This window comes from Lagenorhynchus albirostris, chromosome 19, assembly GCF_949774975.1.
Source record: "Lagenorhynchus albirostris chromosome 19, mLagAlb1.1, whole genome shotgun sequence".
Lineage (NCBI taxonomy): Eukaryota > Metazoa > Chordata > Mammalia > Artiodactyla > Delphinidae > Lagenorhynchus > Lagenorhynchus albirostris.
The window spans coordinates 12,695,294-12,723,139 of NC_083113.1; the positions used below are offsets into that span (position 1 = coordinate 12,695,294).

The following is a 27,846-nucleotide window of genomic DNA, read 5'->3' on the forward strand; positions in this document are numbered from 1 at the left end:
TGGAGTTAAGAACACTGAAACGCTAACCCGCTACCACGAGAAGAGACAGGGAGGGGGTACAGGATGGGAAGGGAGGGGCTACCAACACAGGGGTCAAACAGAACTGAAAGGGGGGCTAACTTGTTGAGAATGGAGGAGAGGCAGGTCTCCTCCAGGGCCTACTCAATTTCCAGATGCCACTTCTTGGTCTCCCTTACTCACCACTTGCCACCTCTTCCCATCCCCATTCCAACTTGGTCTTTCAAATGAGTAGGTGAGAGACACCCACCCCAAAAAGGGCCAAGCCAATCGGATCTTTACAAGGTGGGATCGTCACCTTGCCCCAGTGGAGCCTTGGATTTGGGAGGAGATGGTGGCAGCAGTGGGATAAGAAGCCAGAAAGGAGCTAGCAGAGAGGAACTGACCAAAGATCAGGCCCCTGCTTTTCCCCAAAGACTCCTTGCCCCTTCCCCACCCTACCATGATTCAAAGGACCTCTCTACAAGTTGTCGAGAGAGGACCCCAGTCACCCTGCAATTATATAAATAAATAAATACTGAGCCCCTGGGCTTGGGGGACAGGCTGGGGGAGGGGCAGCAGGGATAGAGGAAAGGGAAGAGGAAAGGAGGGTGAGGCAGAGGGGAGGGGTCACAGACATAGTAAATAGTTGTCTCCGTCCCAGCAACAATTCTCTCTGGATTTTTCTCTCCTTTTTTGTGTTTGTTTAACAAGGAGTTAACATCTCAAGGACAAATACTTAAAAATATACATTATTTTTTCTTTTTTTTGTTCACCTTTCTCATCGTCATCTTGCTTTGGAGACTGCTGAGGTCAAAGTTCAAACCGCATGAAGGAACTGCGGCTTGGAGTTTTTGTGTATTTTTTTAAATTTTTATTTTTAAATTTTTTTCACTTTTTTTTCCAACATATAAAAAGGTAGCGGAGTTGTCTGTGGGTTTTTTTTTTTTTTTAATGGTTAAATCTTTGGTTTGTTTCTTTTTTCTCTTGGAGGCCTTTATCTCTCGCACTTGCCTTTCCCACTCAGAGGCCAGTGGGGGCCCGCGTGTCTCAATCTTGCTCAGTCTGTCTCACTCTCTCTCTCACTCAGTTCCCCCTACCCTGGGCTAAAGGGAGAGAGAGGCACCCTGGGATTTGGGTAGGGGGGGAAATCTAGCCAGTTCAAGAGGTCCCCCACTACGTGGCTAGTCCCTTACCCCATCTTCCCAGGGTGCAGGGCTTGGAGACCCTCTCTTGGCCTTCCCCAGGGAGGAGATGTGCGGGAAACTCACAGCCTTACTACCCCTTCTGATCTTAGCCCCAATCCATACAGAGGCTTGGGTTCCTCATCTCCACTGACCCCTACTTACCCTCCCCCAGCCCTCCCTCCCACTTCCACCCCCACCCTCCCAGAAGAGAACAGAGAGAGGTGTTTTAGTTACTGGCATTTTTTTTTTTTTTTTGGCACAATTAAAAGGCCCACCATTAGGTAGACCCAGTCTCTGTCCCTCCCTCCAGTAGGAGGTCAGGGTTGGGGAGGAGAAACTCAGAGGGCTTCCACTTTCTCCAACCCATTCATCATCCTTTCTAGCCCAGGCCCCTGGCCCCCCACCTCAGACATCTCACCTAGCCCAGAACCCAGCCTGGGGTCTCCTTCCCCAACCCCACGTAAAGTTCCCCAGCCCCCCAACTCTCTCGCTCGCACACAGACACACGGACACAGGCTCTGTACAGACCACAAAATAAAAACGATGAGATAGTTTTGTTTCCCGGAGTCGAGACGGGGTGGGGGACTGGAGTGAAAGGGGCAGAGGGGGTTGGGGGGCATGAACTCCCCCATCACCTTCCCAACCCTGGCTCCCCAGGCCCCCGGCCCCTTGCCCTGGCTGGCCCCCAGCCAACGATATTTGGTTTCCATTTTTTAACATTAAAGTTCTATGAGGTATTTGGTGCCTTATCTCGAGTCCTCGGGGGAGGGGGCCCAGGGGGGAGACCTGGGGCGCACTTGCCCCTCCCTCCCTCCCACCCCCTTCCCAATATTTGGTTTCACAGCTGTAGTTAAAGCTTGGGATTTGGTTATTTTTCCCCCTTCCAGGAATTTTCTTTTTTTCTTGTTTTTCTTTTCCCAGTTATGGGGGTCGGACGGGGAGGGTCCCCACCACCCCGGCTGCACAGGGGTCCCTCCACCAATGTCAGGGCATCAGCCCCATCCCTGCCCCCTGCTTCCTCCTCTCCCCTCTGCCCCGCTCCTCCCACACTGGGGTGGAGGAAGGTCCCAGGTGGCAGGACTTGATGGAGAGGAAGCAGGATGAAGTGGGTGGTGGTGAGTCCTGGATTTTCTTTCCTTTTTTTTTTTTTTCTTTTTTCTTTTTTTTTTTTTCTTTTTTTCTTGCTTTTTTTTTTTTTTTCTTTTTTTCCTTTTTTTTGGTCTAGAATCATAGTTTCTGTTTGAGTCATCTCCACCATGCCTTCCATGCTGCCTGTCTTCTCAGAGGGGTTTTTGGTTGTAATTCCTTTCACTTGGCTCTGCTCAAATGTCCTTCCTATCTGTTCAGGAGCCCTTGGCCCCCTCTCCACCCTTGGGCTGGGGCCCAGGCCCTCTAGCCAGTCCCTTCTCTTCAGGAAATAAAAATGGACAAACTCAGAGGTAGGGTAAGGGCAGGGAGTCGGTTCAGCGGAGATGCTTACATTCTGGCGAGGATGGGTCGACGGCAGGCCAGGCCCCATGGGTGCCAGGGTGGGAGGGGCAGCCACTCCACCACTGCCCAGACAAGGCACCCCGAGACCCCTGAAACAGCTGAGCCTCTGCTGCCTCCATGTCCCAGCTCAACAGTTTCATTTCCCGAGTGGGAGAAGGGAGGCAAGAAAGAGAGAGAACGCTGAGGCCTCGGGGCCCGGGGTGGTGTCTGAGGCTCTGTCTGCCTCTCCTCGGAAGTGTCCGGCGGCACTGCCCATCTCCCAGGGCTCTCCCCTCCCTCTGCTCCTGCCCGGCGAGGGGCGGGGGCCACTCTGATTTCAATGGCTCGCGTCCTTCACAGCAACACTTTGGTTTGAGGAGAGACACAGAAAGAAGGAGATTAAGAGAGGTGAAAGCGGAGAGAAGGAAGAGGGAGAGACAGACCAAGAGAAAGGAGACAGAGGGAAGAGGACAGACTGCAGAGAACAGAAGAAGAACTCAAAGGAGGAATCAAACCACCCGAAAGTTTGTTAGTTTTCCTTCGTCCATTCTTTTTTGCTTTCTTATTCCTTTTTTTCCTGTTTTTTTTTTAAAGCTTTTTCAGTTGATTGGGGGGGCGGGGAGCTCGGGGCTCTTCACCCCTGTCCCTGACACCCTCTCTCAGCCCTGCCCACCCGCTTCCATCCGCCCTGGCTGAGGGACAGGCCCTGCCCCAGCCGCCCCCGTCCGGCTTTCCCGAAGACGACGTCCATGAGGTATTTGTGAAGAGAAAGAAGCATCCGTCCTTCCATCCGCCTCGGGGACCAAGGGCCTGGACCACTGGTGCAGGGGCTTGGCTCCCCCTCGCGGCTCCTTCGTATCCTTTGAAGAGTCCTCGTCTTCTTTCCCTTAAATATATATATATCTATAAATTCTTTTTTTTTCTAGTTTTAATTTATTGTTTGGTTTTTTGTTTTTGTTTTTTTGGTTCAGAACTTTGTTGGCCTCCACAACAGCAGGAGGGCAACGTGGCTCCCAGCAGCGTCTCTCCTCTGTCCGTCGAGATGTGTCCAGGGCTGGGCAAACACAGGGTCCAGCCAAGACTTGAGGGAGGTCTTGTGGGAGTGGTGGCCACCACAGCGCCCTCTCGGATGGGGGCCACAGGTCACGGCACTGTCCCTGCCACACGGACCCTGATGGGGACGCCATCTCGAGGAACCCCACCACTGGGGTGCGTGCGTGTGTGCATGTGTGTGAGGGGAGAGGAAGAGGCATCTGCCAGCATCGGAGGGGCACAGGGTGGGAAGAGCGAGGTGAGTTCTCTTTTTGGTTTCTGGTCAATGTCAAAGAACGTGAAGGATCCCACGGATAGGCACTGGAATATGAATTTTTTTTTTTTTCAGGGAAACTGACAGACGAGGATGGAAAAAAAGACAGCTTGAAAGCCCTCACCTCATCCTCTCTTGCCTGAAGCTTCCACCTTCCCTCGGACTAGGGATGGGGGGGAGATTCCAGAGCAGAGGAGGGTGACAGGGTTGAGGGGGGACATGTGAGAGCTAGAACTTGGCAAAACGGCCTAGCCCACCCTTCAAAGGGAAAAAGGGGGAGGTACAAGGGGTGAAAAGTCAGCCCAGGCCTTCCCCTGAACTCTCCCCTGGCTGGGGGAGGGAGGAGGTTAAAGCGAGACCCCCCTGCCCGGGCAGGGAGAGCTGGGGGCCAGGCGAGAGGGGGGACACATGACAGGGACACATTCTGTTGAGCACAACGCTAAAAATTCTGTACATCCTTTGGATGAAGCTACTGAATATTTGGTGTAAAGTTGTTCAGGCCCTTTCTCTTTCACCTTCTGGAAAGGAATATTTGGCGGGTGGTTCTGAGCCCACCCCATCAGCCCCAGGCTGTGCCCTCCCTGCCTTGGCTGGCCCAGGACTGAGGGCTGCGGCTGGGAGGCTGGTACATTCTCTTTTTCCTTCTCTGCCCACGCCACACGCAGCGGGAGGCTTCGCCCCGCAGCCAGGGGCCCGCGTGTCCGCCCTGCCGAGGCTTCTCCGCCCCTGGCTGGGGTTCTTATTTGGTGTCGTAGCAGTGAGGGTGAGCACACTAAGGTCTGGCTCGAGACTGGTTTTTGGTTTGTTCGGTTTGGTGAGGGATTTTTTGTTTGTTTTTGGTTTTCTTTTTTTTTTTTTTAATGTTTGTTTTTCACCTCTTGTTCCTTTGGGGCAGCTGGTTTCTTTGTGATTATTTTTGGTTTTCTTTTTTCTGTTGGTTTCTTTTCTTTCTTTCTTTCTTTCTTTCTTTCTTTTTGGTTGGTTGTTTTTTTGTTTCTTGTTTTTTGGTCTTTCCTCCCTCGTCACTCCTGCTCTGAGGACCCTCTGCATCCCCACCAATGGCCTCCTCGCCCTCTTCCCAGGTGGGGGACGGAGGCGGGGGTCAGAGGAGGAGGAGGGGAGGCGTGGCGGGCCCTCACTCAGGCTTGGACCCTACCTCGGGCCCCCCTGGGCCTCCAGGGGTCTGTGCTGCCGCCTCACTGCAAGTGGAGGAGGACGACGAGGACGAGGACGAGGACGAGGAGAGGCCAGGAGACTTGCTGGAGATGGAGGCCGCCACGGCCGCCGCGGCTGCCGAGACCAGGCCCACACCAGGCGGGGCGCTGAGCAGGGGCAGCCCGGCGTGGTTCAAGAAGAGTGACGAGGTCACCAGGCCCGGACTCCCTGGGGCCGCGCCAGCCGCCCCCAGCACCAGGTTCCCGCTGCTGTCAAGGCTGGTAAGGGGCAGGGTTCCACCAGAGGCCAGGGCTGGCGGGGAGAGAGAGAGGCTGGGCTGGGGGCACCTTCCGGCGTCCCACCCGCAGTGCCCCGTCTTCCCGTCTGACCCACGGACCCCCATCAGCACCCCTCACACCTTCCCCAAAGGTGAGATGGGTATGAAGAGGCGAGCGATGCAGTGTGCAGGGGCAGGATGGCATGGCTGGAGCAGGAATGGGATGGGGGATCGAGGCCCTGGGGAACAGGGCTGGCGGCGAGGGGAGTGACATGCGGGAGCACGCACCTTGGATAGTGGCCAAAGGGTTGTTGCTCATGAGGGCTGGACTCAGCCCGGAGCTCAACCCCACCATTGTGCTTCTGCAAGAGGCAAAGCAGAGGCATTAGCGCGGGCAGAGACCCTCCCACAGAACTGGGGGCGCAGCTCCCCACCCCGAAAGCAGCAGCGGCCCTGCTTCTCCCCACAGCCTCCTACCTGCAGCTGCCCACTTACCCCGTGCTGGGGTTCAGGCCCGACAAGCCGATAGCCGAGTGGCTGCCTTGAGGGCTGGGATTTGTGCTGTTGGTGGTGGCCGGGGGTGGGGGAGTGACAGAGGGGATGGAATTGAGGGGGGGCGCGGCCCCGCCCCCGGCCCCACCCCCTCCAGCTGTCCGGCTGGGGTGGAGGGTCCCCACAGCTGAGGATAAGGTAGTAACTGCCAGAGAGAGACAGAGAGATGGAGACTTCAGCTTCCACTCGTCCTCCACTGAGGTCGACGCCTGCTGTCTTCCCTGCCCCGTCCCGCGGCATCTCCTCAGTCAGAACACACTTAGGCCTCCTGCCCGTTCTTCTCACAGCCATTTCTTTGTGCCTCTGCCACGGTGACAGTAATCGCAGTAGAGCAGCTGCCTCCCACCGAGCCTGTGCCCTATGCCAGGAGCGTGCTCACACCCTGCTTATCCAGCCCGGAATCTCACCTCTGGGCCCCTCTGTACAAAGAACCAAGGGTTCCCAGAAGACAGAGCCCTATGGCTCCCTCTAGAGGCCAGGCACGGGCGTGTGGCCGCGCACACTGAGGCTGAGAGGGCTCTGAGCCCAGACTGAGACCAGACACCCAGGACAGCAATTCCCGGCCCTGGGACGTCCCAGCTGTGCCTTCAGGTGAGCACCTTCATCTCTCTGACCTTCAGTTCCCTCATCTGGAAAATGGGGCAGATAATGGAACCTATCTTATAAAATGGGTGTGAAGATTAAGTGGGTCAATATTCTTTATAAAGAGTTTAGACCAGTGCCAGGCACACCCTTATTACTTTATAAACTTCCACTTATTAGTTCTTAACCTGGGGAGGGGAAATATGGCGTCTGTTTTTATATTATTCTTACATATGGTGTTATACATGCCCTACCCCAGGAAGGGGCAAAGGAGGGCTTTGGGTACAAAAGTGTGTGTGTGTGTGTGTGTGTGTTTGTACACACACACACACACGTACACACTCTTCTGTGTATATATTCATGGATATAGCTTCTGTATGTATGTTATATTCACAATAATTTTATAACTGAGGCTCAGAGAAGTAAGGTCACTTCTGGAGTTCACACAGTTCATAAATGCCAGAAAGAGAACCCAAATACATCACCTTTATCAACCCCGTGCTTTTCTCACATGAAATCGTGGAGCAGATGAAGCCTGAGCTGCTCTGGCAGGGAGGGGTGAGGCTGCCCTCTCCCCTTTCCTGCCCCGCCCCCCGACCTCCAGGCTCAGCCTTGAGGCCTAGGGGTGCCCTGAACCTCTTGAGAACCTTGCGCTCGGGCCCGCGCTGTGTTCTCCCAATCCCCCTCACCATCCTCTGCCCTCCCTGACCTGTTGTGCTCAGACTGCTGGAAGCTTGGGACAACGGCAGGGTCCCGGCGCCCCCTTGGGGCGTGACCTGGGGAGAGAGGAAAGAAGGCATGGTTAGGCCACTGTCTTCCAGCAGCTCCCATGGTGCTCGCTGTGGTTACAACCCCCGCACCTCTGCCTCCAAGACGGAGAAAGGGGGCTCTGGCTGCAAGGCTGTTTGTATCACGCCAAGCGCTTTCCATCAGCTTTCGTCACGTTTACCCTAGGTGATCCCGGGGCACAGACAGGAGGCAGTCGTTCCCTGCCTCTCCTCTGACACTGTCCAGTTGCAGGTCTGAAGTATGTGTGTGTGTATATGTGAGAGCGCGCAAGCACACGTGCTCGTGAGGCTAGGGGGTGGGGTGGGTTATGAGGATAAGGTGTGTCTCTGCATCACAGTGTTGATATGTTATACTGCTTGATTTTCTGGGACCACCCACCAGCCTCCTTCTTAGCCTCCCTGCCTCCAGTCTCATCCTCCATCAACCCCAGAAGCCTCACTCTAAGTGTGACCCAGTCCCTCCCGGGTTCAAAACTCATCCTTAGCGCCTCACTGCCTACGGTTCAAGTTCAAGCTCCTTCAGCATTTGACTTGGTGTCTGGCCCCTGCCCATCCCCCACCCTACCCCCATACTCATTCATAAATAATCATTCCAGCTCTAAACCGCACTGGAGTTCCTCAAATTGGGCTCGGCACTCTGGCTTCTAGATCTTCATGCACGTAGATCCCTTTGCCTGTCCTTCACGTGACTAACTCTTGTCCTTATGACTCAGCTTAGATGATCCCTCCCTTTACGTCATTGGGGAAGGAGGCTCCTCTGGGCCCCTTGCTGCTCTCTGTAGTGTCACAACCCTTTCCACACTAGATGGGATAAAGGGATGTCCCAGTGTGTCTGATCTCGAGCAGGCTGTGGACCTGAGTGCATACCCAGGGGTGTAATGATCTCCCTGCCAGCGTCTGTGTGGTCGTGAACCTGTGTGAGGGGGGATGCCTGTATCCTTTACCTAGTATCCATCCCCGTGTGGCTACATCCTGTGATAACTCTGTGTTTGGCTACGTGTGTGTCGGTGGGTGCTTGTATCCCCCATGTAAGACCACAGTTCCCTGGAAACGGTGTTTCTCTGTGTGACTGTGCCCCACCGCTGTGACAGCCTGTTCCCAAGGGTGACTCTCCCTGCCTCTGTTCTAGGAACTGTGGCCAACCGGGTAGGTTGTGCTTCACACGAGGCGCCTGCCAGGGGGCGAGAGCTTTGTGGCCCCACCCCTCGAGGGGCTCTTGGTACCAGATGGGGGCTGTAGCTGGCTGGCTTGCCCGGGCTGGGCAGCATGGGGGCCGCGCTGCAGGGGTTGATGCGTTTTTCCTTCTGGCGCCGGTTGCAGAACCAGACGCGGATCACCTCCTTCTCCATGTGCAGCTGCTCTGCGATCAGCAGGATCTCCTCTGAGGTAGGCTTCTGGTTCTGCGGGCAGAGGGCTCGTTAGCCCGGGGCCCCTCCTCCCGCCAGCCCTCAGGGCCGCCCGGGAGGGTGGGGCCTCACCGCTAGAAAACTCTTCTCTAAGGCGAAGCGGACGTTTGTCTCGATGCTGGTCCTCTTCTTGCGTCTCCGGCCGGGGAGCCCGTCGAAACCCAGGCTGGGACTGCTCAGCTGGTTGGGACTGGGCAGGCTTGAGTCCACAGACATAGTCTCTGTGTCCGGGAGGAGACGGGGTGATGAGAGGGCGCTTCCCCCGGCCCGCCGCTCGCAGCCCGCCCGGGAGCCCCCAGCCCAAGTCCCACCTGCGTCGTTGAGCCACTTCTCCAGGAGAGGCTTGAGTTTGCACATGTTCTTGAAGCTCAGGTTGAGGGCCTCGAAGCGGGAGATGGTCGTCTGGCTGAAGTCGTTGCCGTAGAGCTTGCCCATGGCCAGACCCACGTCACCCTGGGCCAGTGGGGCAGGGATGGGGCTGCGTTCAGAGCCGGGCAAAGGGCTCAGCCCCGCCCACCATCTGGCCACACCCCACCCCGCCCACCAGGTGACTATGCCCCCCTTCACCCCGCCCACTAGGCAGCTACGCTCCCTCCCCCTGCCCACCTGCCGGTCACGCCCCTCACCCCGCCTACCATATGGCTACGCTCTCTACCCCGCCCACTAGATGACTAGGGCCCAACACCTCGGCCACCAGCTGGTCACACCGCCCTGTCACCCCACGCCCACCGCCTGTCCTGCCGGGTGGCCCCAGACCTGCGTGAAGCCCAGCTTGATGCGGCGTTGCTTGAAGGTGCGAGCGAACTGCTCCAGCTCCTCCAGGTCACTGGGCTCCTCGGGATGGGATGGTGGCTCCAAGCATTTGGGGGGCTGCGGGTGCGAGAGGTGCGGGTCGGGCAGCGTGGGGCGGGTCACGGCCTGGTGGGGTGGGCAGGTGGGTGGGATGCAGGACCGAGGACCAGGACGGGGCTCAGCATTGGCTGCGCAGTCCCCCCTCCCTCCCGCCCTGCCGTCCAGCCTCTTCCTGCAGACTCCCCTCCACCCACCCCCAGGTGGCCCCTCCACACTCATTGCCAATCAAGGTGACATTCTGCTGCCCCACAAGGGCCCGCTCACTGCCTGAAACTCTGCACATTCCTCCCAGTCTGCAGGCTTCATAAGGAGCAGCCATCTCCTTTCACCAAAGGCTCTTTCCCTGAAGCTGGGGGAGGGGCTGGTGGTTTTAGCCTCCTCTCAGGCAGGGAATCGAGGATCAGCTCTGCTACCGAATTGCTGGGTAACTCAGGCAAGTTTCTTAATCTCCCTGGGCCTCAGTTTCCCCCTCTGCAGAATGGGAACAATCATGGCTACTCTACCTACTCCATGGGGTTGTTGGGAGAATCGGGTTAAAAGTTAGTAGGCTGCAAATAAAGTAAAAGTATTTTTAAAAATAGACAAGGAGGGTGACTGGGGAATTTACAAGGAAGCAACAGTTCTCTCTGGAATGCTTCATTTCCCTAAAAATAAAACATCTAAGTAGGTGGTGGGTACAGGGATGTTGGACGCACAAGTCCTTGATCCGTTATCCAAAACCCTGGGACCAGATGTGTTTTGGAATTCAGAATTTTTTCAGATTTTAGAAAGCCTACATGGGGCATGTATCATAGATAATGTGAACCTCCACCATTAGGGTCAAGGCATCACCCCATATTCGGACATATCAACAGCTGTCAGCAAAGCACAAGTACCACACAAGAGGGATAAAGAAAAGTCACACGCCGCCTGGCATCAGGCCAAGACAGGTTTTGCAGACTTCCCTAGTGGCACAGTGGTTAAGAATCCGCCTGCCAATGCAGGGGACTTGGGTTCGAGCCCTGGTCCGGGAAGATCCCACACGCCGTGGAGCAACTAAGCCCGTGAGTCACAACTACTGAGCCCGCGTGCCACGACTACTGAAGCCCGCGCGCCTAGAGCCCATGCTCCGCAACAAGAGAAGCCACCGCAATGAGAAGCCCGCGCACCTCAACTAAGAGTAGCCTTGGAAGACCCAATGCAGCCAAAAATAAATAAATTAATTAATTAATTAACTTTTTGGTTTTTTTGAAACAGTTCATATATTTTTTAAATTTTATTTTATTTTTTTGCGGTACGCGGGCCTCTCACTGTTGTGGCCTCTCCCGTTGTGGAGCACAGGCTCCAGACGCGCAGGCTCAGCGGCCATGGCTCACGGGCCCAGCCGCTCCGCGGCATGTGGGATCTTCCCGGACCGGGGCACGAACCCGTGTCCCCTGCCTCGGCAGGCGGACTCTCAACCACTGCGCCACCAGGGAAGCCCCCCATATATTTTTTAAAAGGGCTGTTTTAAAAAATAGGTAGGAGGGAACTTTAAAATCCATAATCATGAAAAATTATTATTAAAGTTTAGGACCCAGTGGGAATTCCCTGGTGGTCCGGGGTTAGGACTCCACACTTCTACTGCAGGGGGCGTGAGTTTGATCCCTGGTTGGGGAACTAAGATCCCTCAAGCCCCAAGGCGCGGCCAGGAAAAAAGAAAAAAAAAAAAAGTTTAGAACCCAGGCAGCAAACTTCAAGAAAGGCCATGGGGACCAGGCAGGAGGACACCAAGGCAGCCTGAAGAACTCACGCCTTCCAGGAGGGGGCCTGAGCTCACGCCATGTGTACGCAGATCCAGCCTTCCCAGAGCTTCTGGCTTGTCAAAAGAAGCTGGGAATCTGGTGTTTTCCGGGAATTTTGTTGACAACTAACTCGATTTTTAAATGAGTGTGGGCCCTTGTTTGCAGTCTCTGGTCTGGGAAAGGGACACGAACTAGTACCCAACAGAGCCTCAGGGAACGCCCCCCATTTGGAGTGCTGGAAGAGATCTGAGGCATTCATGCCCTAAAGGCCTGTGAACCCCCTGAAGTTTTGTGTTTGTGCACACGTGCATTTGGGGGCAGTGGGGGTCGGATTCAAATAATCCATCAGATTCTCAAAGGAGTCCATGTGCCTGCAAGGGTTAAGAGCCACTGGTCTGGCTGACTCCCCTCATTCCGTGGAGGAGGAAGCTGACTCAGACAGGGAAAGTGGCTTGCCTGGGGTCCCACAGCAAATTAGTAGCAGAGCAGCGCTGGGCCCCAAGGCTCCTGACTCCTATCTTGGCCCCTGTGGCTGGTGGGGGGGGGGAGCAAATGGAGAGGAGACCCTCACTGACCACCACTCCACGCCATCTGGCCACAGCCTGACGCACTCAGTGGACCACTCACCTGTGTGGGCAGCCCTGTCCGGGGCTGGGAGGTCAGAAGAGCTCCCTGGGTTTGCTGAGGTAGCTGGAATAGATTTGGCGTCGGTAGCAGGCCTGGGGGGACAAGAGGGATCGCACAGGGTGAGGGGGGCAGAGAGAGATCTGTGGAGGCGTTGGGGAGGCCATCCGGGGTGAGGGTCTTACCTGGCTGACTCTGCTGGGCCTGCGGCAGCAGGAACTGAGCAGGTGGCTGGAGGTGGTGACCCGGCACAAGCACCAGCTGCTGCAGCTGGAGGAGCTGCTGGATGTCCTGACAGGGAGGGGGGTGGACAGAACGACAGCCTGAGTCCTGGCCCCGCTCTTCCCTCTGCATCGCCCGAGCCCCGAGGGGTGCGCCGCAGGGCAGGCTGGCATAAGGCATAGAGGGATGGAGCATGGGTCACTGGGTGCAGCCCTGAGCTAAGGGCATCCGGGAGGCCGGAGCACCCTACATGGGTCATCACAGGAGGGCTCGCTCTTTATTTACCTTTTCTTTCTTGATGAAATATTTGCCTTGTCCTATATTCCCACAGAACAAATAGGATCGTTTAAAAATGTAAATCAGACCAAGTCTTCCTTTTAAAACACTCCCAAGGCAAATTACATCATGTCTGGGAATAGCTCTAAAATACTCCAGCCCCTAGCGGCTGATTAAATCGGTACAGAGACTTTGGAAAACTCTCTGGCACTCCTATGAGTTGAATTGTGTTCCGCCCCACCCACCACCAAAAAAAAAAGATATGTTGGAATCATAACCATCCCCCAGAACCCCAGAGTGTGACGTCATTTGGTGATAGAGTCTTTGCATATGATCACGTTAAAATGAGGTCATATTGGGGTGGAACCTAATCCGGTACGACTAGTGTCCATATAATACGGGGAAATTTGGAGACAGACGCACTACAGCTGCACTGAGATACTATTTTTACCTCATGACAGTGCATGACACACTATGTTGGGGCGTGAGGGGAAACAAAAATTCTTGCACATCGCTGGTGAGAGGGTAATCCGGCAACGTCTATTAAATTACCAGTACACATATCCTTTGACTCAGCCACTCCACTTCTAGGAATTTATCTTAGGGATATACTTGCACTTGTGCAGAATGTCCTCACTAGAAGGATACTCCCAGTAGCAAGCAGTGTTTTAGCAAAAGAGTGGAAACAAGCTGAATGTGTAGCAGCGGGGGATGGGTGAATGAATTAGGGTAGATCTTCATGACAGAATATTATGTGTTCATCAAAAAGATCGAGGACACTCTTTGTCCTGATATGGAACAATCTTCAAGATGTCCTGTGGAATGGAGAGCTCAAGAGGAAAAACAGTGGGTATGATGTGCTACTGTTTGTGTTAAAAAAAAAAATTATACCCTGGTACCTGCTTGGGTATGCATAGATTATACTTAAAAAACGATACCAGAAACTGGCAACGCTATAAACCCTTCTGTACCTCTTGAATTTTGAACATTTACCTTGTCCAAATAAAGGAATAAATACCCAGGTGTCCCACCCCCACTCGCCCGGTTGAGCAGTCACTTATGCCCAGCATCCCTACTTTTCCAACCACTCGTCTTGCAAGAGTTCCAGGCTGTTCCCTGTCCACCTGCAAAGGCCTCTGCTTTCTCCATGTGCTTTAGCAAGTGGACAGAGTCCCCAGATGCTCCCTGATCTCTCAGCTTTCTCACTCTAGCTGCCAATCATCTAAGAATACAGTTTAAGGAGTTTGACATCCTACTCTATATCCTTTGAAACTGTATCCACTCTGCCTTCCCTTTTGAGACCCTCCCCACCCACCCAAGAAGGCCTCCCTGGCTATTTCTCTTCCACACTTGGATTGACCCTGGGCGGTGAGTGAAGCCGGGGCTTTAAGGCCTGCCATTTACGGTGGACCCTTCCAAGACCCCCCTACCTAATCTTGTTTTATAATTTTGTCTTCTTCTTCTTCTTTTTCTGGCTGTGAGGTGGCTTGCAGGATCTCAGCTCCCCAACCAGGGATTGAACCTGGCCCCTGGCAGTGAAAGCGTGGAGTCCTAACCACTGGACCGCCAGGGAAGTCCCTTTTCATCAAATTTGTAATATCGATTGTACACCCAGCTCCTTGCCATGGCCCTGCATGACCTGGCCTTCCTCACCTCCCACGACTCTCTCACCCCCTAACTCATCCAGCCACACTGGTCTCCCTCCCGCCACTGAACCCAGAAAAAATCCCCACCTCAGGGCCTTTGCACGTGCTATTCCCCCCCCCACCGCCGCCGCTCTTGATCTGCACATGACTGGCCCCTCATCATCATTTAAGCCGTTATCAAATGCTCCTTCCTCAGAGAGGCTTCCTCTGGCCACCTGCTCTGACACGGAGATTTTCCCCCCTAGTCGCTCTCTTACAATATGTTCTTTTCCTTCCCTCATAGCAATATCAGCTTCCTGTCTGTCTCCTCAAGAAGGGTTGGTGCCAGCTCCACGAGGGCACAGATTTGTTTGCCTAATTCCTCACTGTAACCCTCATGCAGAAAGGTGCCTGGGTGTGGTGGATGATCCCCAAACGCTGGTTGACCAAAGGAATTCAAGAAGGAGAGAAAGAGAGAAGATTCTGGGTGAACAGTGAGCTGACTCAAGACTGGGGTTAGGGACTTCCCTGGTGGCGCAGTGGATAAGACTCTGCCTGCCAATGCAGGAAAACGGGTTCGAGCCCTGGTCGGGGAAGATCCCACATGCCGCGGAGCAACTAAGCCCATGAGTCAGAAGTACTGAGCCCGCATGCCGCAACTACTGAAGCCCGCGCGCCTACAGCCCGAGCTCCGCAACAAAAGAAGCCACCGCAATGAGAAGCCCGCGCACCGCAACAAAGAGTAGTCCCCTATCGCCACAACTAGAGAAAGCCCGCGCGCAGCAACGAAGACCCAAAGCAGCCAAAAAAAAAAAAAAGACTGGGGTTAGCCAGTAGAAGGCGCCATTTCTCCACAACCTAGAGCCATCTGAATCGGCACACCAGCTGAAGCCACTTGGGGGCGTGTTAGGACGGAGACAGGGTGGAGAAATTGGAGTAGGCGGAGGGATGCCAGCGCTCCGCAGGCCCACCCCTCCCCACCCCGCCCCGTAGTGGATCGTCTGCTCTGTCCCTAACCCGTGAGAAGAGCTAGCACAGCCCATTAAAACCGAGAAGCAGGGAGAGAAATTCTTGCTCATCGCTATATTCTCTCCACTCCCCTGCCCCAGTGCAGGCATAGAACGGGCAATCCATGAATTTTCAGTGAATGAATAAGGTAACCCTTAGGACTGGTGGTGTTTGGGGGCAGACTGGCTGTGCTTTGCCACAGGTGGGATCTTGGCCACGGACTGGGGGCAGAAAGACTGAGACACACGGTTCATATGACACATATGGGTTCATATGGGTGAACTGCAGTGTAATCACCCACTGGGCTTGGTTCCACCTGGTGGGGAGAACGCAGTCTTGAGCAGGAACTAGAGGCCGCTGGGGCCCCAGAGCCGTGCAGGTGCGCTGCCTCACTCCAGCGCGCAGGGCCGACTCCCCTCTCCCCCATGACTGGCCTCACATGCTACACTCCCGCAGCCCCAGTGGGGACGGTGTTGACATGCACGTCGACACTCACTTGCCGTCTCTGATATGGCAAATTTTGACCAGTTCTGGACACTGTGTGCTGCGAAGACGTGGACAGCCTAGAGTGACGTCCAGAGTGGGGAAGGGATGGGGTCTGGGGACCCTGTAAGTTACTTGCAATTGATTGTAGAAGGGACCGCCTAGGGAGGAAGGCAGTGAGCACCGTCCTGGGGGTCAGCTGGGTGAAACTGCACCCCCAGAATGGTGCAGAGGGAGTTCCCACACTGGGTGGGAAGCCACCTCGGTGTGCAAGGATCCCTTCCAGCTGAGAACCGTGAGGGCTAGAGTCCTGGCCATCGTGCCTGCTTTTTTTTTTTCTTTGTTTGTTTTTGTTTTGTGGGATCTTTGGGGATCTTACTTCCCCACCAGGGATTGAACCCGGGCCCTTGGCAGTGAAAGTGCGTAGCCTTAACGACTGGACCGCCAGGGAATTCCCGTGCCTGCTTCTTGCTGTGTGACTTGGAGGAAGCCAGCTGTCTCTCTGGGCCTTACTATATAGGGTGACAATGCACGGTGTCCTGGAACCCCCTGGGCTCTGGAGATGGCCAGACATCTGACTCTGTCCCTTACACACCGTGAGACCATGGGCCGTTCCTTACCCTCTTTAAGCCTCAACCTCCTCAGGTGACACCTCAATAATTCTTACCTCATGGAGCTGTTAAAGGATTAAATGAGACAACAGGTGTAGAACGTTTAGTCTGATCCCTGGTTCACTGAAGTGGTCCTCCGTAAATGGCAGTCCTTTTTAACCGAGTCATTTCTCTCAGGGCTCAGTTTTATCATCTATAAAATGGGAGTAATAATGTCTAACTCTTCACTGGGTTGTTTTGAGGCCTGAGGAATATGATTATTCTCAAAGCATTTTGGAAATCACAACCTACTCCTCCAACTCCAGCATTTGCTAGCACTGCACCCTCACATCAGCCGCCTCATGTCACCCCATGAGCTCTCGAGGGCGGCAGCCCCACCAGTCCATCCTCTTCCTGAAAACTTACAACTTCCAGCTCCCGCCCAGACCCTCCACTGAGCTTCAGCCCCAAATATCCATCTGCCTATTTGATGTCTCCCACTTGGGTGATTAATAGACTCTTTGAACACTACCACGTCCGAAGTGAAACTCCTGGTTCCCCAGCCCCACCCTCCAAAACACCCTGTTCCTCCCCTGCCTCCCCCAGCGCAGGAAACCACCTCACCGCCACCAATCTCTGAAGCCCAAATCCCAGGAATCACCCTTGACCTATCGGATCCACACGAAATAGCATCCCGGACCCCACCTTCACCCTCATCGCCACCTCGATGCCTGCAAGGACTTCCCACTCCTTACTTCTAGCCCATTCTCCCCACAGCAGCCGGAGGGAGCTTCGTAAAGGGTCAGTTGGGACCCTCGCCAGCTTAGAACCGCCAACAACCTCCCATCATACCCAGCACACATTCCAAACTCCTTGATCTTGCCCGTGAGGCCCTGCAAAAGCCAGTCCTGCCTGCCTCCCCACCTCACCAGTTATTTGTCTCCCGCTCACTCTGTCCCAGCCATTCCACTTTCCCCTGTACCCCGAACAAGTCAAGCTGGTTTCCACCTCAGGACCTTTGCACCTGCTGTTGCCCTTTCCTAATCTCTCCCGCTGCCTTCTTCATGCCTGACTCATTCAGGTCTCGGTTCTCAAAGGCCACCTTCTCAGTGAAACTTTTCCTGACCACCCCATTAAAAGTGGCTTCCTCCCTTGGGACTTCCCTGGCAGTCCAGTGGTTAAGGCACTGCACTTCCACTGCAGGGGGCACAGGTTCCATCCCTTATGCCGTGCAGCAAGGCAAGAAAAAAAAAAAATGTGGCTTCCTCGGTCTAGGACAGCGCCCTGTGTCATTTTCTTCATTACCCTTATGCTAAAACCGTCTTGTTTTGCTGATATGTTTACTTGTTTACTGTCTCGCCACTAGAACATAATGTCCTCAAGGACAGCCACCTCTGCCTCATTCACAGCTGTCCCCTCAGGGCCATGAATGAGCACCTGGCATACACAAGGTGCTCGATAAGTATTAGTTGAATGAATAAATGACTATGATTATTCCAGTCCCTCCACCAGGGGAAGCTCTAAAGGTTGGAGGTGGGGGGTGGACAGAGGTAGCCTGTCTCTAGCGTCGGGTCTGCTACGTACCCCCGTCCCCCAGCGGTTGGCCCTGCCACATGGAGCCCACGAGGTCCTGGCGACTAGGGCAGAACACCGTGGAGCAGAGAACCATTCAACAGGGAGAAGAAAACACCTACCTGCCAATTGCACATTACATTCCATGCTACCTCATGCTAAAATTCCAGGACAGATGAGCAACAGCAGATCCCAACCCAGGAGTCCTGGAGTGACTGGCATGCCTCTGGACCGGCCCAGCTCCTGGACTCTGGGGCCTGTGGTGCCAGGTGGGCGGCTGAGCTGACCTGGCATCCCCCGCCCCTGCTCCAGCAGCAGGACCCATCTCGTCCTCTTGGGGACCTGCCCTCCCCCACTCTCAAGTCACGCAGTCCAGGTGGGGCTGACCCCACCCTCCCGGGAGCTGGGAGCAACGACTCAAACCTGGCCACTGGGTGTGTTTCTTCTCTCTGGGTGGGGTGGCTGCAAGTCTTGAAGTGCTGGTACCCATTATGCCCGACCCAGAATGAAAAGGGAGACAGATCCCTGGGGCCAGGCCTGATGTTCCAGGCTGGGCCTTTTCTGTGATTTGAGCCAAACAGTCCCTTTTCCTCTTCAGCTGCCTAGAGTGTGGCTGTGGCCCCACTGACACCCGCTCCTGGCTCATCCTTTGCTGCCTCCCACCCCTCACCTCCCCAAGCCTGCCCTGCTCTCTCGCTTTGCCTTCACCAGTCCCACGCCTGGAACCCTTTCCCCAGCTCATCCACCTGGTAAACTCCTACTTGTTTCCCGCCTCGGTTCAGATACCACCTCCTCCAGGAAGCCTTCCCTGACTCCCTCAGACACAGACCCCTTTCTTTTCCCGCATCCCCCACTACATCCAGCAGGTTTCTCTGCGAAACCCTTCTTCACTAGGTCCTACCCCCTGAAAGCTCTTCTCAAGCTTTATTTGCCGTGGTCTTATTACGAAAATAGGGACGTTCCTCCCCGCCCCCACCGCCGCCGCTCTCCAAATACAAAATGATGTTTTAACAGTTAATGTAAATGTTCAGTCAATGCCTACCCTACCCCAGGCATTCTGAATTTACTCCCCTGGAGAGATGTCTTCCCTACCCTTGATTGAAAAGCTGCAGCAAAACATCCCTCATTGCTTCAGTAAACGTCTGTGTGGCCCCCTCGGTAGAAAGCATCATGCTGAGTTGAGTGCTGGACACACAAATTGTAAACCTGTATTATAGGGACTTCCCTGGTGGTCCAGTGGTTAGGACTCTGTGCTTTCACTGCCGAGGGCCCGGGTTCGATCCCTGGTCAGGGAACTACGATCCCACAAGGCAAGAGGCGCAGCCAAAAAAAAAAAAAAAAAGTCAGTGGTAAAATTGTATTATAACTGTCCCTTCTGTACAGGCTAGGGAAATGCAGGGAAGGTTCCTGCCAAACTGACCGGCATTCCTTTGGAAGTTGGCAATAGAAGGACAGAAGGGGGACTTTCCCTTCGTACTTTATATAATTTTAAAGTGATAGGGTTATGGATGCTTTTTGACTTTCGTATTATTTTTCAAGTAAAGCATTTCTTAGTGGCTCACTGGTGTGTCTGTTTCCCTACAAGACAGGGAGCCCCTCTGGGGACAAGGCTGGGTCTGAGTCATGCCTGCTTCCCACCAGGGCCTGACCCAGGAGGCGGGAAGTGTCTGCGAAACGAGGGCAGGACAGAGCTGGGCAGGCACAGGCAGTTGCACTGGCAGGCACGCGACACAGGCTGGGGAGAGGGTCAAGCCCAGGGCCGAGGCCGGCTGTGTCTGCAGCGGGCAGCGAGGGCAGAAGGACGGTGGTCCCCACCCCGGCTTGGGCACGGTATGGTGCCCGGCTCATGGGCTGTACGGGATAAACATTGGTCTGTTGGGGAAGTGAGATCACAGGGTGACAGAACTCCCAGAAAACAACTTCAGCCCAGCTTTGCACTTGCAGGAGACAGATGGAGATCAGAGCTGAGGGAAGCTGGGGCAGGAGGAGAGAGAGGAAAGGGCTGGGCAGGAGGGATTCGAGGGGACCTTGAGAATCAGGGCGTGGGCAGGTTACAGGTGGCAGAGGGTCGGCCTGCTGCTGCTGGTGGCCGTAGGGGGTCCGGAAGAGGTGGTTCTGGGGGGTGTATGAACAGGAGTGCCTGCTGGTCACAGGGGCTGAGGGCCTGGCTGGGTCTGCGCTAGGCTGCCCCGTCCCTCCTCCCTCCCTGGGTGATCAGGGCTGTGGCAGAAGGAGAGGCAATGGGCTGGGGGCCCCCAGAGGAGACAGGAGGCAGGAAATCAAAGCAGCTGGAGGGAGGGAAGTCATGGAAGACTTCCTGTAGGTGCAGGCTCCCAAGCTGGTGCTTAAAGGATGGAGAGGAGCTCTCCAGGTAAAGGGAGGGGGCTGACTTCCAGGTAGAAAGGAGAACAGGCGCAGGAACACCAAGACTGGAGGAGCCCTGAGCCTCCACCTTGCTCAGTGAAGCGCCGTGTGTGCTACAAAGCAAACAGATCACCGGCTGCTGGGGTCTCTGGTGGCCGGGGTGGGAGGGGTGCCAGTTAGAGGCAGCAGCCCCAGATCACGTGGTTAGAGCCCTGGACTCCCAGGCCTGGCTTCCAGGCTGGCTCTGCCACTTGAGCTCACGGTGTGACCTGGGGCAGGCAAGTCACTTTGCCTCCCCGGCACGCCCGCTCCTCCCCCCACCCCCCACCGGCGCCCTGGCCAGGACGAGGATTTGTGGATTCAGGGAGGTCACGTTAGCATAGTGCGTGGTACAAAGGCAGCACCCGACAGACTACCTATGGCAACGGTGGCAAGCCAGGCATTGGGAGGATCTGTTTGGAAGAGTCGCTGCAAAGCAGCGAGGCCAGATTGCTCTGCGTTTCTGCAGAGCCAGGCCCAGCGGCAGGAAGCTCTAAGGAGACAGAGACGCACTCAGTGTTAAGGACAGCCCCAAATGGGAGTGCTGGTCAGCAGTGGAACGGGCCCATCGAAGGCCGACCGCCGCCAAGGGAAGAGCCTCGCGGGTGCTGGACAGCTCCCTGGTGTAGACGGCATAGGCCAATCCCTCGCTCTAGGACTTGCCAGGCCCTTCACTGCGCTGGAACACGGCCACAGACTCAAACGCTCTATGGAAATCAGGTTAACAGCACAAATGGGTGACATGGCAGGGGTGGAAGGAAGGGGTGGGCTGGAAAAAGCGGCCTGTCGGAAGAGGAGGCCTGCCCAGCCTCTGCTCTGCTCCCGCCAACCATCCTTATGGGAAGTCTGTTGGCCAATATCATGGTTGAATTGTGTCCCCTAAAAAGATATGGTAGGGGACTTCCCTGGTGGTCCAGCGGCTAAGACTCCATGCTTCCACTGCAGGGGGCACGGGTTCGATCTCTTGTCGGGGAGCTAAGATCCCACATGCCGCAAGGTGCGGCCATTAAAAAAAAAAAAAGAAAGAAAGAAATGGTAGGAGTTCTAACCCCTGGTGCCTATAAATATGACCTTGTTTGGAAACGAGGTCTTTGCAGATGTAATCAAGTTAAAAGGAGGTCATTAGGGTGGACCCTAATCCAATGACTGGTGTCCTGATAAGAAGGGGAAATTTGGACACAGAGACAGACACACTCAGAGAAAAGATGGCCACATGACAGCAGAGGCAGAGACGGGAGTCATCCATCTACGAGAAAGCCAACGGTTTCCTGCACCACCAGAAGCGAGAAGAGGCAAAGAGAGATTCTCCCGTAGAGCCTTGAGAGAGACCCCAGCTCTGCTGACACCTTGATTTTGGACTTCTGGTCTGAGATGATACATTTGTGTTGTTTGAAGCCACCCAGTTTGTGATACTTTGTTATGGCAGCCCTGGAAGTTAATACAGCCACTCATGCATGATTCCACGTAGACCAGAAGTCTCCAGAATGGGGAGAGAGAATGCAGTGTTTCCTAACTCACAGACCACAGGCCCCTTTCTGAAAGAGCGTCTCACTGGATGAGCCAGGGCACTCGATGTGGGGCACCGATTCTGATTCTCAGCCTTTCTTTTGTAGCCACACAGGTCCTGTGCATGGAGGTGACCCCTGGTTTCCTCTGCTGTAAACTGAGGATAATGTGTCAGCCTCCCAGGTGGCTGCGGACCCTCAGCGAGATGCACAGAAAGCAGAGAGTCAGGCGCGCCCATCGCGTGGAGGGTGTCCTCCCCCTGAGCCTCGCTTTACCCCTCTGAGAGATGGGTGGCAGCATCTCCCGAGGCTTCCCGGGGTTGCTGGGGACCGCCTGGCCCAGCGCTGTGGTCAGAACGGTCCGCGTGGACCGGCCAGCCCCCTGCACCGGCTCGGCTTCCGCGGGGCCTCCGCTGGAGGGCGTGTGCTCCCCGGGGCTGCCCTTACCTGTGCTGTGAGCTGGATGGGTTGGGACAGGGTGAGCTGTGGGGTCCCGGGGGGCTGGCTGGCAGGCTGTGGTGGCGGCAGGTCGCCTCCCCCGGAGGAGGCTGGGGGCTGCGAGGTCGAGGAGGAGGAGGAAGAGGAGGAGGAGGAGGAGGAGGCGGCGGCGGCCGCGGCGGCCAGGAGCTGGGCCTGCGCTTGCTGCAGGAGGAGCTGCTGCTGGGCTGGCATCAGCGCCGTGAGCTGTGGGCGGGGCGGGGCGGGGGCGGGGCGGCAGGGGCCGGAGGAGGGGCGTGGGGGGAGCAGAGAAAGCAGACAGGGGTTAGCGCCTGAGCCAAGCGGGTTAGGGGGCAGGTCTTCCAGGAGGACAGAGGAGGGCGAGAGGCAGGCGTTGAGAGAGTGGCCGTGGCCGTGGCCACCAGTCCTGTAACAGACGGGAGGGGGCTGGCCTGTCCCTGCCCCCGTGCACCCCAGGTACTTACCCCGGCTAGCTGGCTGCCCGTCAACATGAGTTGGGCCTGGGGCAGATGCGGCTGAACCGGCTGGGGGGGCAGGGGTGCCGCTGGGGCTGAGTCACTGCTGGGGTCTTCAGCCTTGATCTGGGGGGGAGAGAGGCAGGGTCCGGGACCCCAGAATGTTAAGTGGAGGCCAGAGAGAATGCCCACCTGTGAACCAAAGAGAGGGCACGTGTGTGGCAACGGCAGCCCCGCGCCGCCAAGGGAGAAGACTGGGGTGCGGAGGCCGGGCCTGCAGTGGCCCGCGGGGACCTCGGGCCACCTTTCTGGCCTCAGTTTCCGCACCAGTCAGAAAAGGCTAACACACCCTCTGCACCCGAACTCCCGACAGGAGGGGGTCACCCTTGGAGAGCGCTTGTACCCTCCTGGGGGTCAGTTCGCCATCTTTTAAAATGGGAAAGGATGCCAGTAGGGGTCCCAGGACATCAAAGAAGGGGGTCCTGTGTGCCACACCCCTCATCTGCTTCAGCCAGAGGTGCACCTCTTATCTGTCCCGTGGAGTAAGACTTTATTGGAAGAAAGAGGATTAGGGTATGAAATAAAAATCACCGCCTTAGAATATGGGTCATGAATTCAAAGCCTAAGGAGCAGGCAGACAGCACGAATGGGTGATTTGGGCAAGTGTGGACGGAGTGGGCTGAAAAGAGTACGCCCGCCTGCCGGAAGGGGAGGCCTGCCCAGCCCCACCCTGCTTCTGCCGGCAAAAAAACCAAAGCAAAAATGCTGCAGGACAGCAAAGGATGTCTGCAGGCCAGATGTGGCCCAGGTGCTGCCAGCTCTCAGCCTCCACCCCAGAGTCCGCTGAGCCCCTCCTCCTCTCTCTGTGGAGGATACAGATGCATCTCGCGTCCACCACGTAGGACAGACCAGCTTAGAGGGGTCCCAGCCTTCTTCCTCTCCTACCTGAAAATGCCAGACAATGGTGGCCTATGCCTGAGAGGTCTGCTGGTGAAAGACACATGGGGTGGGAGGTGTGGCTTGATGAGTCGCACACTCTCAGGCCCAGAGGGGACATGAGGGATCATCCTTCAGCCCAGTGTCCCAACAGTGTTTTGCAAAAGGAGATCCAGAGAGGGAAAGCATCTTGTGTAAGGCAACACAGTGACTTGGCAGAAGCGAGCGTGGCGTTTGCCATACAGACTGAGACAGACAGACAGAGGCCTGGGAAAGGGCCAAATAACAGAGGGTGAGTGGCATGCCCCAAGGGACGGGATACAAGTGTCAGAAAGTCTAAGGCGTACAGGGATGCAGCGTGAAACAACAGTAGATACTAGAAGTCAGAGCAGTGGCTGCCCTGGAGGGGAAATGAAGGGCTTTCTGGAAGTCTGATCGTGTTATGTTTCTTGATCTGGTGCTGGTGACACAGGTGTCCAATTTGTGAAAATCCACAGAGCTGGACACTGAGGATCTAAGTGTATGTCATATTTTAATTAAAAGTTTTTAAAAAACCAACATTGTGGGCTTCCCTGGTGGCGCAGTGGTTGAGAGTCCGCCTGCCAATGCAGGGGACGCGGGTTCGTGCCCCGGTCCGGGAGGATCCCACATGCCGCGGAGCGGCTGGGCCCGTGAGCCATGGCCGCTGAGCCTGCGCATCCGGAGCCTGTGCTCCGCAACGGGAGAGGCCACAACAGTGAGAGGCCCGCGTACCGCAAAAAACAAAACAAAACAAAAAAAACAACATTGCGTGCCATGGTGAGAACACTATCCCTCTCATGGCTCTTTCCTTCTCTCTCTTTTAAGCCTCCATTAGGTTCTAGGACGTCTCTAACACCTTCCAGCCCTGGCTAATCACCCCTTTTAACAAACAGAGAACCGGTCTCAGGCTTATACCCGACAGTAGGCAAGAGTCTCTGGGTACATTTTAATAATCATTGTATTTATTTCCATGGCAAGTGATTCTGGTTTTCCATTCATGAAATTTCCATTTAAAAAAACGTTTTATTTCAGCTGCTGAAAAAGCAAGACAGCTCATGAGTTGATAATTGTTGAGGCCGATTGACAGGTACCTGGAGGTTTGTTTTCGCTATGGTCTTCCTTCTACTTTTGTATCTGCTTCACACTTTCTATAATAAAATGTTTTTTTTTAATTGAGCCAATTTAACAAAACTATGATGTAAATAATTGAACACGGTGGTGTGTGCATTTGTCTGAAATCATGATGGAAGCACATGAATCACTGCAATTAGGGAAAGACTGACACAGAAGAGATGCAGTGAGGTGGAACAGCAAAGGCCAAGAGTGGTGACCAGCTGTGGATGGAGACCCAGAGTCAGAGGCCGCTGCCGCGCTCTCTGCCTCAGGCTTTCCCCGGGAAGCAGGCCCAGGCTGGGGAAGGGGAGCGAGAACCCTTTCTTCCTTGGGCCCCACTAGTCTCCTAGGGGAGAAGCAGGGCTGCTGTGGAGCAAGGAGAGGCTGCAAAGATTCAGCTGAGGGAGGGCTGGTGCTGGGGGTGTGGGTGATGGATGCCCTTGGCGCCAAGGGCTATGGCCAGAGCCCAGCCTGAGATCAGAGGGAAGACGGTCAGCGTCAGAGCCCTTCTCCCCGGGTCCCGTCCAGCGCCCTCAGAACAAGACACCTGCCCACCAAGTAGATCAAGGCACACCAGCCACGGAAGGGACCTCAGAGACTCCCCTCTCCACCCCCACCCCCATTTCCCATGTTAGAGAAGAGGAAACCGAGAAGCCCAGAGTGGGGGAGTGATTCTCCCATGGTCACAGAGCAGTTCCTGGTGCCCCCGCCCCATCCTTCTGCCACCTTTGGTCAGGGTCAGGAGTCCTGCCCATGCCCCCTCCTCTGTCCCTGCCCTCTGCGCCATCTTCAGGCCTCTGGACCTGCCGGCTGCCCCCGCCAGACTGGAGGGTGGAGACCTGGGCCCCAGACACCCCAGGCAGCCCAGCAGTGCCCAGGAGCAGGGCCCCATCTGGATCTGGCATTTGCTCTACGTGGTCACTTCCGGCCTCCCCATCGTCCTCTCCTCCAGCATCCTCACTGGGCCTGCCCTCCCCTCCCCACTCCCCAGTCCTCCGCTGGCCTGGCCGCTGAGTGTGTACTGGGGGGGATGGGGGGCGGGGCCGGCCCCTGTTCGGTCAGGGACGTTGGGATGGGGGCGGGGCCCTCAGCTTCCTGTTGTTCATCGCCCTGGGGCTCTGGGGGGGATTTCCCTGGCCACCCCCACTCCCCCAGGGAAGGGGAAGGAGCCCTGGTGAGTCACAGGCCTGGGGCGGGAGCCCGAGGGTGAGAAGGGGCGGCGGGAGGAGTCCCGTCACCGAGGTACCAGGCCCTGGGCCCTCGGCAGGCATCTGGGACCCTCTCCCAAATGCCAAACCCGGCCCATCACAGGACACCTCTCCCCCTGCCCTGGCTGCCCTGACAGGTGCTTACCTTGGTGCTGGGGCCAGTCGGGGACACAGAGAACGGGGAGGTCTTATTCTGGGGGTTCTGCAAAGAGTGAGTTGGGGTGGGAGATGGGAACAGTGAGATGAAGCAGCTTCTGACACCCTGCCCTCCCCCACAGAGCACCCCTCTGCTCCCTTCTCCCCCCCTCCCCCTCCCCCTCCCCCTCCCCACCCTCCTGCACATCCATCCCTCCTGACCTGATGGTTAGTGTCTGGTCCATTTCTTTCCGTGTCTGCAAGGAGAGGGACAGAGTGAGTTGTCACGAGCCACCCCCAAAACTCCCCCGGCGCACCTGCCCTCCGCCCGTGGTGACCTCTGCCCTCCCTGCCCCCTTCCCCACTCACCTGTGTGCTCTGACGGGGAGTCCAGACCTTGCTTCTCGGCCTCCAGGGGCTTAGACATTCTTATTTCTGGGGACAGAGGAGGGATGCAAGTGGGGTGAGGGTGCAGAAGCCTGAAGAGCTCTGGGGCCCCTCCTCCGGCACCACCCCAGCCTCTCCCCAAATACTCCCACACCCCCTGCTGCCTTGCAAGTGTCTCTTTCCGGGAGACATGCCCTCTGCTCTGAGCCTCTGCTCTCCTCCAGTAGGACAGGTGAGGGACCTTCGGGCCCTGGGGATCCCCTTCACCCCTCCAGGAGGTGGCACAGGGAGGGTCAGCCCCCGAGCCCCCGTGAGACCCTGGGGCAGGGTGGGAGGGTAGAGGTTGGCGTTGGTCCTGACGAGGCTCTGGCCGCCCAGGGGGAGGCTGGTACGCTCCAGAGCAGCGAGTCAGCCCTAGGCTTCCTCTCAGGCTGCCGCCCAGGCGCCCATCCTGCCTCACCAGGTTTCGGTGAGGCATGTTTTCCACTCTGAGTAGGGCCTGGGAGGTGTGAGGGGACTGCAGCATCCCCAAAGGAACGAGTTGTCAGATCTCCGGCTGTGATTCAGCCGCCCTCTGGCCCCCTCCCTGGCCCACCACTTTCCTGTCCATATCCCACTCCCACCGGCCTCCCCTTCAGGTACTCAGCACACAGGCGGCCCCACTCTGATCTTTGTGACCCCGACCCCATCCGCTTCTGCCCCGACCTTGTCCTCAAACCTAATCTTAGACCTTACCTGGGACTTCAGTCTTGAATTGCAGCTGCACACCCCAATCCAACCTACAGTCCCTTCCCCTACAGACGCAATCCCACCTTATAGTTCCGCGGGCAGAGGAAATGAAAGAAGGTGGCCGAGGGGAGTGGCAAGCAGGGGACACAAAGCAATGGAGACAAACCCCCGTCCTCACAGCTCCCTGATGCTGGTCACGGGAAGGTGAGTGTTACCAGGGCCAAGCACAGCGCCAAGTATGATTCAGAGCTCGTGCCGGCAGTTGGTGCTAAGATTACCCCCATTTTACAGAGGAGGAAACTGACGCTCCAGGGGGAATGGCACCTCCCCAAGAACACAGTGAGGCAGCAGAGGCACCCTGATCGGACCTGGGTCTTTGTGACTCCAGGGCTCCCACTTCTTTTTTTTTTTTTTTTTGCGGTACGCGGGCCTCTCACTGTTGTGGCCTCTCCTGTTGCGGAGCACAGGCTCCGGACGCGCAGGCTCAGCGGCCATGGCTCACGGGCCCAGCCGCTCCGCGGCATGTGGGATCCTCCCGGACCGGGACACGAACCCACGTCCCCTGCATCGGCAGATGGACTCTCAACCACTGCGCCACCGGGGAGGCCCCGGGGCTCCCACTTCTGATCAGTATCGCTGCGGTCTCTGATGGGCCCGTCATGACGTTCACCACCTCATCTCTCACGGTCACCCCAACCCAAGCTTACCCTGACTCCGACTTGAACCCAGCCCTTCCTGGTCTTAGACCCCCGCACAAATC

At 56.1% G+C, this 27,846-nt stretch overlaps 1 protein-coding gene across 9 annotated transcripts in view; it reads right to left on the bottom strand.

Annotated features, from left to right (window-relative positions):
• Positions 1-2,379: 2,379 nt before the first annotated feature.
• Positions 2,380-27,846, bottom strand: part of LOC132509196 (POU domain, class 2, transcription factor 2) — a 110,691-nt gene continuing 85,224 nt past the window's right edge. For 2 of the 9 annotated variants that reach the window (XM_060129855.1, XM_060129864.1), the window contains 15 exons: positions 26,340-26,405; positions 26,193-26,227; positions 25,981-26,037; positions 22,567-22,683; positions 22,091-22,327; positions 12,145-12,250; positions 11,963-12,054; positions 9,477-9,638; positions 9,032-9,173; positions 8,793-8,941; positions 8,538-8,714; positions 7,236-7,302; positions 5,888-6,089; positions 5,681-5,754; positions 2,380-5,427 (listed from right to left, as the gene is read on the bottom strand). In XM_060129855.1, the coding sequence (XP_059985838.1) occupies positions 5,096-5,427; positions 5,681-5,754; positions 5,888-6,089; positions 7,236-7,302; positions 8,538-8,714; positions 8,793-8,941; positions 9,032-9,173; positions 9,477-9,638; positions 11,963-12,054; positions 12,145-12,250; positions 22,091-22,327; positions 22,567-22,683; positions 25,981-26,037; positions 26,193-26,227; positions 26,340-26,405 (2,015 nt within the window). In that variant the 3' untranslated portion in view covers positions 2,380-5,095. The remainder of the gene's footprint in view (positions 5,428-5,680; positions 5,755-5,887; positions 6,090-7,235; positions 7,303-8,537; positions 8,715-8,792; positions 8,942-9,031; positions 9,174-9,476; positions 9,639-11,962; positions 12,055-12,144; positions 12,251-22,090; positions 22,328-22,566; positions 22,684-25,980; positions 26,038-26,192; positions 26,228-26,339; positions 26,406-27,846) is intronic. The other 7 variants (XM_060129856.1, XM_060129858.1, XM_060129857.1 and 4 more) reach the window with 7 other exon arrangements.